This window comes from Pygocentrus nattereri, chromosome 27, assembly GCF_015220715.1.
Source record: "Pygocentrus nattereri isolate fPygNat1 chromosome 27, fPygNat1.pri, whole genome shotgun sequence".
Classification (NCBI taxonomy): domain Eukaryota; kingdom Metazoa; phylum Chordata; class Actinopteri; order Characiformes; family Serrasalmidae; genus Pygocentrus; species Pygocentrus nattereri.
The window spans coordinates 2688674-2700955 of NC_051237.1; the positions used below are offsets into that span (position 1 = coordinate 2688674).

Sequence of the window (12282 nt, forward strand, 5' to 3'; positions counted from 1 at the left end):
AAAAATAAAAGTGCCTCTCTTCTTTGGAGAGATGCCCTAGAAGAACCACTTTTGGATCCCTAAAGAACCTTCTAGTGGATGGTTCTTCAAAGAATTATTACTGTAAATATGAGTCTGTAGAACTTTTTTTTACAGTTCAAAGAACTTTCACATAATATAAAGGTTCTGTGCTGTTAACATTCACATCTACAGTACTGTGCAAAAATCTAAGACGAAGCTTTGTTTTATTAAAGTCTCAGTCAAAACAGCCATTAAGTTTTTCTTTTTTTCAAATGAAAAATGAGTTTCCAAAAGTGAAGTTCAAAAAATGATTAAAAGCTATAGAGAAAAAGAAACTCCTAACATCTTCCAAGACACCAAAACTGCCCCCATCAGATGAACAGAGCTTAAAGTTTAAGCTCATTTTCAAACGATTTGTTGTACTGAACTTAAACACTAATCATACGTTGTCTAAATAGCACAATGATCATTCGAGGCTGAAATTGAAGTGGACGCTTGGGCCAAGACATTCATTCACCCCCAGGCTTTTATTCCAGAACATCAAATACAAAAGAAAATGTCAAATAAACTAAACTGCCTGCTGTTTTGGGGGGTTACAATGTGTGCATGGATGCTGGGGATAAAAAAAAAAAAATCAGTCAAGTTCTACAATTCTTGCTTCAATAGGGTCTCGTGCTCTAAGAACAACGGACTGACCACCCCAGAGTCCAGACCTTAACATCACCGAATGTGATGTTACTTGGGTTGTGAGAAGCAGAAAACGCAACTAACTGAACATTGGAGGTAAAATATTCCTGCAGATTTCTTTAAAATACTGAAAGCATGTCTCCTGAAAAGAATGGAAGCTGTAATAAAGGCAAAGGCAAAAGATATATTTTGATATAAAAACTGACATAAGATAGTTGATCAGGCTTCTGCGTAATGTTCTGTTTGCTTTCTGCTCTATTTTTTCGGATGCTGAAAAAAGAAAAACATTCTTAATGGCTGTTTTGACTGGAGTTTGAAAAAACAAAGGGTGGTCTCTGACCTTTGCAAAGCAGCATATATCAGACTTTTATATTCTGTTTGGTACATATGTTCTTTGAGCCCATCACACCATATGGTCAAATAAGTTCAATCACTTATCACATCAAACTCACTCCTTTGGTCTATTAATCACAAAGGGTTGTTTTTTAATGAGTGCAAATTTGATGATGAATATCAATGTGAACATTACAGATTATTAACACAATTCAAATGAGTACCATTCATCCAAGATAAGACCGTACAAAATTTTATCACAAGTTCTGCGGCCTTTTTTCTTTTCATACTAAATTAGGCTGTTAGCCATGAATGAGCTCAAAGAACCACACAAACAAGCCAAGAACAATTTAGATTCTAAATGAGCTTATGGAGTGAAGGAATGTTTGGGAGAGAAAGACAGCAGCTGAAAGGGTAAATGCACTGGAGTTTTACTCACAGGTCTGCCATCCTCCCCAGGGATTCCATGCGGGCCAGGAGAACCTTCCCTACCCTGAGACACCAGACACATAATTCACATTCTGACAGGCCAACATTCATATTCAGACACATTTATTGGCAAATTCATTCTATTAAACAAACTCAGCTCTCAGTTACACTCAGCAGCAGATATTCCTTTCCATATACCTGTATTCAAAACCTGGCAATTACTCGCTATGTTACAGATCTTTATTAGTATTTAGCTACACTAACTAACACCATGCAGATTAAAAGACCATGAACTACACACCAAAATGTATTAGATGTTTTGTTCAATATTTCAAGTATGTTGTGATTAATAAGTTGTTATTACCTAAATAATAGACTAATTATCTTCTTAAAATATTTTTCTGTCAATATTTCATCACCATTTTTGAAGCACCAGGCATTTCATTTTTTATTATTATTATTTTTAAGTTTATTTTCAGTGTTATATGGCTTTCTCTCCTATTTAAGCAATAGAAACTCGAGGTCATGCATTATTATGAAATAACAACACGGCTCGATCACGCCTCGAGTGTTCTATTGCTTTTATACAACAGTTAAATAAATAAAGTAAGAAATTAATAAACTAGGCGTTTAATATGTTTTAATGTCAGCAGTTCCTTCCACCAAAGTATAGTTCCTAAGCAGCTTGTTGCTACGTCACAGTGACGAGCTCTGCCCACTCGCTGCACAGCCGGCAGTTCGCTCTCCAGCTCCTTACACTAAATTCACCACTGAGCAGCTTTTCATTTTTTTTATTGTGGCAGTTTTATGGCTCAGTCCGATTTGGTCAGACTCTGAAGATCAGACTACACGTTTGGCGAATGGTATTCGGTTCATATCTGGCTGATTCCAGGTTCTTTAGGTGTTCTTTTGTCACAGCTGCCAACTGAAAAGCTGCTCAGTGGTGATGACAGTTTGGGAATGTAGTGTCGTCTCATCTTCAGAGTCTGACCAAATTGGCTGTCCGTCAAATGTGATCTTAAAAGTATCCATTTTCTGTTTGTGCGCAAAGTAAGAAGTAAAAACATTCAAATGGCTTGAGCCTCTCGTACAGCTGTCAAACCTGTTGCTTAGCAACGGCTTCTTAGCGGAGCAATGCAGTGTTTGTGATAAAAAACGTGATGTTATGGCGAAATAACAGCATGGTTAGAACACCTCTCAACCAGTCATCCTGCATGGCTGGAGCTAACGGCTGTATAATTTAAAACAATCTTCAGATCATCATATTCTGGAACATAACATTTCTGTAACACCTCACCTGAACTCTACTGCATGCCATAAAAATGTAATGGCAGATGTTATGTGCCTTTATGATTTGTCATGACAGATTTTGTCTAGTAATATAACAATGGCAAGTTACCATTACCATTAATTATCATAGCAGATGCCATAATGTTTGATGTAATGATGGCTAGCTAGATGATCAGCATAAATGATCATGTGACATAATGCATCATGGCATTCATCAGTAATGGTAACAGCACAGTGTTATATAACAGTTCTGACTTCTGCCTTGACATGTTTATGGCATGGTTATGTCAATGCAATGGAACAGAGTTCAATCAGAGCATCACCAAAATGTCTCAATATGCATACAGACAGGTGATCAATTAAAAAACCAACAGAATGTGTCCAATGAAGGTGTTTAGTCACTACAAACTGCCAGGACAGCTTCAATACGTTTTGTCAGAGACTCTACATATCTCTGGAACACCATTATTCCTAAATGTATCCCTTTAATTGCTGTTTTGATGAGAGCGATGGAGATGCTCTCCAAAATCTCCCTCAGGTATTCAATTGAGTTGAGATCTGGTAACTGTGAAAGCCACAGCACATGATTCACAGCATATTCATAGTAATCAAACCATTCAACGACCCCTTGTGCCTTGTGGATGGGAGCATTGAGATCACTTCTATCAGCACAGAAATGTTTCATCTCAAAATAAAGGTGATCAGTCAGATTAACTTTGTACTGATCTTCAGCTGCCCTTCCCTCTCAGAGGACAAGTTTACCCAAACCACATTAGCAAAATGCCCTTGAACAGAGCCATCTGACCACCTCACTGCAGGTGTCAACATTCAGGCCTGAACTGTTTTTGTCACCCACTTGAATATGGTGATTCATCTGACCACATTGCTTTTTTCCCACATCTCTGTAGATCAGTGTCTATGGATTTTCCACCACTGAACTGTGCATTCATCTTTGTAATGGAAAATTTATACTCTACAATAATATCCTTCTTTATGTAGTTGTAAATGGACTGATCTTGCTGACACATCACTGAATATCACAATCAATATATGTGAACTTTCAACTAGAAATTTCCAACACTGTTTACTGACATCTTCCCCATACGGTCAGATGCAAAAGTTTGGGTGCCCCTAGTCAAATTACAGGTGCTGTTGATTTATTAAGTGAAAATATGTCAATAGGGGCTCCCGAGTGGCGCAACCAAGCATTGGCCCTATCATCAGGAGATCGCGAGTTCGATCCCTGGGGATGCTACAGTCATCCATAGCCGGGAGTCCAAGAGAGAACAATTGGCCTCGCTCTCTCTGGGTGGGTAGGATGGCCCCCCTTCTCCCCCATCACTCAACGCGATACTAGTCAGAGCAGGCGTCTGTTAGCTGATGTAGCAGATCTGGCAGTTGCCGATTTCATCCGAGTGCGTTCGGCTGTGACGTTGCATGAGAGGCAGTTTAAAAAGAAGCGGTGGTTGGTTTGATGTCAACACATTCTTTGCAGTAAACACACTTCTGCACTATGACTGTTATGCATATGAAATATTTTATATATTTTTTTCCAGCCAATATGTTAAACTCAGTAAAGAAATAAAAACCATACACAAAAAAAAAAGTTCTATAGAGGTTCCAACTATTTGCACTCAAGTGTAAATACTAAAGGACCAGCCAGCTGAGCAAGCCTTATAAGTGAAGCTCCTTCCATCCATGCCCTAATAACCCCCTTTACAAAGTCACTTGATCTTTTCCTCTTGCCGCCTTGATTCAAAGTCAAGGTCACCTGGGCCTGCTCAGCATTTTTATACTCTACTACATCCTAGAGCATGGTAGGAAGCATCTGCCTTCATTTATTTAAAGCTTTTCTTTAATTTGTCACCTGTCTGTTTATACACAGCTTTCTATTAATTATTTGAAATGTATGAAGTAGTATGGAGGCAGAATATTAGTATCATTTTACACATGTATTTGCATGTATCTGCATCTGGTTTCATATTATTGAAAACACTGATTCCAAACTTTTAAACAATAGCTTGCTGTGTCCTTACCGGAGGTCCGACTACACCAGTGCCCATTGGCCCCTGGGGTCCCGGTGACCCCGTGTCACCCTTCAGGCCCTGTGGAGGTCACACAAAGTCAGGCAGTTGTATGAACAGCCTTGAGGCATGGCTGGCCTAAAAAGTGCATAGTCATCATGGCAGCCACCTACCCTCTGTCCAGCTGGTCCCGTCAGCCCAGGGGGTCCCTGAGGACCTACAGGACCCTGTGGCATACAGTTACACAAGTTTGCACTCATTATATGCACAGAATGGAAATGCATTCGGGCTTGGAGCAAATAATGTGGTAATGGTTATAATTAGGTTGCAAAGCTATCACTATGAGGACATATGCATTTTGCATTAGCTTAAAAATGCAAGATTTAGACCACTTACAGCAGCTCCAGGAAGACCTCTTGGTCCTTGTTCCCCCTAAATAGAAAAGCCGAAGGTGTGGATTAGCGATATAATGTGCACAGAGTGTGTTTAGAAAATGATAAGGTGATGTGTAGAAACAACAGCTTCTTTTGGCACGGCAACAAATGGAGGTAGAGTAGGTGCACCTGCTGTTCTCATATTTAGTGCAACAGCTTATAAATGTGAGACCTTCTGAAATCAGTTTAGTGAAATGTCTGCATTCAAACAGCACTCCATGTACAACACCTAAATGAGATTTGCTTTTTATATTACCTTATCGGATTTGCATGTTCAGGCAAAACATTAGAATGTGACATTACTTTTTTTTTGCCAAAATGGCTATGAAAATACATGAATGGGAATTGGAAAAGGTCAAGATGCAGGTGGCTTTAGCAATCTGAATCACATTAGAAGCATGAATAAAATCTTGTCTAAATGTGGCCTTATACTGTTCTATTTAAATATACCTGTGGTCCTGGGAGGCCAATTCCTGCAGGTCCAGGATCGCCCTAAAGGGGAAAACATACTGAAATGATCTCTCATAACATCTGATAAACACACACAAACCCGCACACACACCTGCAGACACACACATTTTCTAAGCTGCTTATTCTCCTGAGCCTGAGAGGGCATGATTCTCTTTCGGGAGATTCACAATGCTTCTAGTCTTAAAGCACCTCTGTAACAACTTTGGGTTTCAAAATGAGTATATTTATAAAAAACAATTGTTGATAGGACGAAACACTACACATCTGGTCTTTGTACTACTTTGCACTAAATACAGGTCAAATCATATTTATAAATCAGTGTAGTCTGTTTTTATCTGTATTTCAAAATCTGTCTCAGCTTTTTTGGAACTGGGCTTGTACCTTAAGGCTTTTTACCCCTACCCCTTGTTTTCGAGTTTAACCCTCCCCCTTGAAACTGAGTTACAAGGGGTAGTGGTTGAAATCTTCCCCCTATGAAATGGGACAACCCTTTAAGAACCGGAAACTTCATCAGTTGTCATCAGCGACTGACATAAACAGACGAGACAAGGTTTTCCAACCATTCCAACTCACGATTCATTCACAACTTCAGTTTTACGCATCAATCAATCAAACGAGTCACTGAGTAAAAAAGAGCACAAACAGAAAACTACATCACTTCATTAGCAGCTACTAGTGCTGCTCTGTAGGCGACCCTGCCAGTCTGCAGTGACAGCAGAGGGTAAAGTTCAGCTCTTCACTGGTTAAATACATTTAGGGCATCATACGTCTTAAAAGAGGGGCATGACATTTATTACTGCCACCAAGAATTCTTTGGTGATATGAAGCTGAGCTTAGCTTTCTAATCGCCAGCTTCATGATCAAATGTTCCAGTTCCACCTTAAATGGTGCAGCAACCTCGGGTACCAAAAGAAAATACTTACATTTATGTGTCTCTTTGGTTGTTTGTGCAGCCATCTTGCTGATGATTCGCATAGCATTCTGGGAATTTTCTCATAACACTCCGTTTGAAGGGCCATGTAGCCCTAACACTTCACCCTACCTCTCCATCTCAACAACAATCGGGACACCCCTACCCCTAGACGTGAACGCGCAAAACGGAGGGGTAGGGCTAAGTGTTAGGGGCAAGGGGTGAAATGGGATAGGGCCCATTATTTACATTATATTACTATCACACATACTGAGCACCCCACTTACCTGACTTCCTTTAGGTCCTCTAGGCCCCTGGTTGCCAGGCAACCCTGGCATACCCTATAGATCAGGCATAAAGGACAGATAGTAAAGTCAGCATCCATTCAAAAGAACACGTTTGGTACCGAGCAGTTTGTTTTGCTATGAAAGTCACACGTCTTAACAAGTCAAATTCATCTGAATAGCGAGAAGCCTGTTTATGTTTAAAGTGAAAGAAGCATGCAAAGCAGGCATATCTGACTAAAACACAAGCACTCACATGTTTTCCCGCTTTCCCCTCACCAGGTGGACCAGGCTCTCCTCTCTCTCCTTTGGGTCCAGGTAAACCCACCACATCACCCAAGTCTTTGGGAAGTGATGGGCAGCTGTCACATGCATCACCCTGGCAACAGAACAAAAAGACAAGAGCATCCATGAGTTCAGTGGCTCAGTCCCCATTTCAGAGGCTTCGGCATTTGCCACTTTGAAATATAAACACAGTTAAAGTCATTCCATTTCATTACTGCCATGCTTTATTTATTTCATTTCCAAATCTGTCACAATCATCTCTGTTTACACATCCGAAAGCATAATCTGTCAGCACTTCCTGCACAACACAGATTATTGTTTAATATTTCATAAGAAGTTTTACATTTCACGTCACATTTAGCATTTTTACAACTCGGCTGCGAGAGACTGAGCAGCATGCAGGCTGCTTATTGTATGTTTTCTTGTTGTCAGCTCAGAAACATCTCTATTTCTCAACACAAAGTGGATTAGTCCATACGCTTTTTCAAAATCAGTGATATTGCTTTATATGCACTCTACGGTGAACGACCAGTGCACTTTCCACCGCATGCTTTAGGTAATATTACATTGTTTAAATGAAGCACAGAAACATTTTGTTTGTTTACATGCAGTGCATTTGAGCTATGTAGTGTCTTCAGAGATGCATCAACAACTTTAATATAGCTGTCAGAAAGATCTTTTGAAAATGTATCACTAATTTTACTCCTGCTCATAATGTATGTGAATCATTTCACATCAGAACTTGACATCTGATGACTCTGCTGTCTAGTTGTATAAGAGCAATACAGTATGACTCAAGACTCAAGACCCAATGGGCTACCGTTCTGACAGATGGATCCAGATTGCTTGTTAAAACTTACAGCACATTCATCAATGGCTTTGGGCTTTGTGTTGCTTTCTGCATACCAACTTTTCTACAAACAAAACCTCATCTCAGTGTTACTAATTCTCAGTCTACATCTGAATCCCCAGTACTTTATGATATCAACCATTTGGAAGCATGAAGGAAAGCATATGCTCCTTCAGAGGCATGTGAAGCAGCTATAAACAGACACAACCCTCAGCAAGCTCAGAAAGTGGTCATTTTTTATTGATTAGGTCAGTCCGGAAGTACCCTGCATGTTGTATGTTTCCTTGCTTGACTCATGAAGAGCTTGTTCATTAGCTCATTAGCTGCATCAGGACTGAGGGGATCCGGAGAAACTCAAAAATGTGTAGAGCAGTGGTCCTCAGGACTAAGAACAGAGATACAGTAGCACCAATCCGATAAGTACCTAGAGATAGGCCGATATGGGAGTTGTGGGAAGTTTTATTTCATATATTATATATTATTTTTGGGGCATTTCTATCAGTGTTTTATTATATAATGTTTTATTTATTATATAATGTTCTGTCAGTGTTTTATTATATAATGTAAAGGACAACAACAACTGGACAGCAATGATTTGTCTAGCATTATCTAAACATTCATCAATACGTCATCAATATTGGCCAAGTGATCATTCGTTTCTATAAGGTTATAATTACAGTAAAATGAAAAAAAATGCAGAGATTGTAGTCCAGAATCATCTGAACAGTAATCAATATGTCCTCAAACACTGGTTTGGAAATGATGATCAAATCTAAACATCTGTCCGATGCTGATTTTATATATATATATATATATATATATATATATATATATATATATATATATATATATTTTTTTTTTTTTTTTAATTTTATTTTATATATATATATATATATATATATATATAAAATCAGATATATTGGATCAGATATATATTTTTTTAATCTGCTGACACTGATTTGATTCCAAAATCATGGTGTGTCTCCACAGGTATCAGTATTGAGCTGACATTAGCAGAAATTGTTGGATCAGATATTGGAGGGAAAAAAAGAATGAATTCTCTTCTTGTGGTGTAGAAGAGTGTTTAAGTAGTTTTAGCATGATGGCCTACTTTTAGATGCTCATCTTAAGTGAAGGGCTTCAATTAAAAACAGCCTTTATTGTTTTTAGCCTTTTAACTGTGCTATCTCTAATTGAGAGCCACTTGCTTAGGTAAGCACCATGTTTTTAAAATAACAATGACAAATACAGACAATACCAGATCACAAAGGAATTCTGATACTTTACCAGATACTCTGGGATCTACTTAAAGGAACCTAAGTGGGATGTGGAAACATGTTCCCTTAGCCTTTTCCTAAAAGCGGTGGCACTATCAGGATCCTATGGATCCCAAATCCTAATACTTCATCTACATTTGATTAAAAAAAAAAAAAAAAAAAAAAAAAAAAAAAAAAAAAAACCTGACATAATTTTCTTATTTACTTGCAATGTCTCAAACAAGTTGGCATATGACTTTAGCCCCTAACATCTACGGATTAACCCCTTAAAGGGTCAGGACCCAAAGTCTGATCAGTTCTATAACCTAACAATAGCTCAGCCAAATTGCACTGCAAGTTCCTTTAGAAGTTCCTTCCGTTGGATCTGTTGTAAAACTTTTTCCATGGATGAGCTGCACTACGAACTAGAGGGAAATAAACAGAAGTCAGTGCTGTCTGTGTAGGACTGATTGAACTAACTGGTGAAGCCTGTCGTTGGATCCTTCCATCATAAGTGTAAATTTTGTTAGCATCTACACGAGGGGCCCAAAAATGATTTTACAGGCCTGGCCCCCTTTGACATGGGCGCCAGTTAAACAAACTCTGAGCTCTTCTTTCTCTTTGCTACTTCTCACTGTCCCTCTATTTCCCTTTCTAATACCTCTAATGATAAGGTAGTGTGTAGGGCATTTTCTTCATGCTTATTTATTTAGCGATGGCTCAGCATCTTATTTTCTTCTGTAGGTATGACATGCACTGTCTGCAATTTAGAGGAATTATACAATGTATAAGTAAAGAATGTCCTTTTACAGTAACAACTGTCAATGCTGCGCACAGCAGTCATTCAGGAGGCTTTCTTTCATTACTACACAAATTCACATTATTATTTAAGGCCAATGCAAATGATGGCTATTTCTGCTGTTTAACCCTCTGCAGTCCAAGGGCCTTTTTTCAATATCTGTGTTTCTGCTTAAATTTGCCTTTTATAGGCACTTGCATATGACATGATACCCACATGTTTCATATCACAATGCTCTGTTATCTTTGTTGCTACTTTACAAAACCGCTGCAGCAACTTCAGAGGCTCTAAACTTTTTTGCATGCCATTTCATCTCTTTGAAGTCAAGAGTATGAAGAATGAAGAATGAAGCAACTTCAGAGGCTCTAAACTTTTTTGCATGCCATTTCATCTCTTTGAAGTCAAGTGTATGAAGAATGAAGAATTGGTCAGTTTCACACAAAATGTAGATGGACACATGACTCCACCAATTACACAAGGTGAGAGACAAATAATGTGTATATCAGCCCCTCTTCATAGACTCATAACTCCAGAAGTGAGTCGCATACGAAATGAAATGTATTTCTGCACTGTATTATCACAAAATTAGACAATCATAAATAGAAACATTGAATTTAACATACGGCAATGAATTCAAGAGGGCAATTCTACACTTCTCCATTAATAGAGTGATGTCTCAATGTTGCATTGATTTGTAAAATAACGTGGGCAATCTAACAAAGCTAAAAATTCATATTGTTTATATTTTTCCATGTTATTTCACACACTGGCTGTGTTTAATCACTACTCTGGTTAAACCAGTTAATAACCATCACTTATCAAGTTGAATTCTATTTTGATTCGGACCTCACAGAATCATAGTCCATCTAGCAATAAAGGCAGCATGAGGCTTCTTTAACACAGTGATAGAAAACAAAAAGCTCCAATACCAAATGGCGAACGTGGGTTACAGAACTGTTATCACGACTGACCAAATGGCCATGTTTGGGCATGAACAGCTATGAGAAACAGTCAAAGGGTAAAAGAAGCCTGCGTTTATGGGATGCCATTGCATTTATTTTTGAAAGTCACTGCTCACTGTTGTGGTACAATCTGGTCATCTGCTATTGAAGAGGCTCATTCATCACCCTGTACGAACCAACTGTATTCTTTCAAATCTCAGTGTCAGCAGTGAAAGTGTATGTGATTACTATTGCCAGATATTGTGCAATGTCTATAATTTCCTGTTTAGAAACAAAAATATAAAAAATAGAAGAAATATTTTACTGTTTTCTACTGCAATTCTGCATTAGCCCACGCATTAATATGCCAAAGTCATACCTGTTTAATTTGAGGAATTGTAGCAAATCTTTGTTTTTCATCATACGATTTCAGTACAGTATTTTTTAAGACAGCACACGGACATGTTACACAGTCTTACCCACTGATCTAGCATTACCAAAATCACAGGGCCAGCAGTCTCACTCAGAACCATTTGGCAAAGTAAGTCCTATTAATAAAACTGAAATGAGCAAGCTGGTGCACTAGATGGGAGCAGGAAAAAGGCCCTGGCCCACAGCCTGTCCAAGCAGGAGGATTTTCAAGGGACTGCAGGACCTCTTCACTCGGCTCTACAAAAACAGTGAGCTTATCATCTGATATCTGAGGGATAAATCTGTTTTCATCTCCAGCAGGAGATCCAGGAGTGAAACTCAAAACGAGTCAGTGCCAAACCATATGTGCCTTAGATCTCCAAAAGGAGAGACTTTTACCTATCTATAAAGCTATCATAGCAAATCCTTGTATATTGTATATATACAATAATATATAAAGAAATAAAGTATAAATATAATATATAAAGTATAAAGAAATAAAAAAAACAGTTTCGAGCTTTGATATCACAACAACAAAAGTAATTCCAATCAGAATGTAGTCCACAGAGTATATAATGCAACCAACCTTCTCGCCTTTAAGTCCATTAAGGCCATCTCTCCCTGCTTCTCCAGGCAGTCCTGGGGCTCCTGATGCCCCAACCAGGCCTGGGTCACCCTGTAAGCCCTGCTCACCCTGAAAACGCAGATGGGTTTTCAGAAAGTGCTAATCTATTGTCCAGAATGTCGTTCATTATGAATCATGCTCTCATGCTTGCTTTGTCTTATAACTGTAACTTACTTTTTCTCCTTTTAGTCCTTGAAGGCCTGGAGGACCCTGTTCAGACAGATTAAAAGTCTGATTAATGCAAGAGTAGCTC

At 38.6% G+C, this 12282-nt stretch overlaps 1 protein-coding gene across 3 annotated transcripts in view; it reads right to left on the reverse strand.

The window, feature by feature from the left end:
- The window catches only part of col16a1 (collagen, type XVI, alpha 1), a 140640-nt gene that overhangs the window by 40143 nt on the left and 88215 nt on the right, over positions 1-12282 (reverse strand). For all 3 annotated transcript variants that reach the window (XM_017693165.2, XM_037535433.1, XM_017693156.2), the window contains 9 exons: positions 12204-12239; positions 11991-12098; positions 7119-7241; positions 6866-6919; positions 5648-5689; positions 5160-5195; positions 4937-4990; positions 4776-4844; positions 1460-1513 (listed from right to left, as the gene is read on the reverse strand). In XM_017693165.2, the coding sequence (XP_017548654.2) occupies positions 1460-1513; positions 4776-4844; positions 4937-4990; positions 5160-5195; positions 5648-5689; positions 6866-6919; positions 7119-7241; positions 11991-12098; positions 12204-12239 (576 nt within the window). The remainder of the gene's footprint in view (positions 1-1459; positions 1514-4775; positions 4845-4936; positions 4991-5159; positions 5196-5647; positions 5690-6865; positions 6920-7118; positions 7242-11990; positions 12099-12203; positions 12240-12282) is intronic.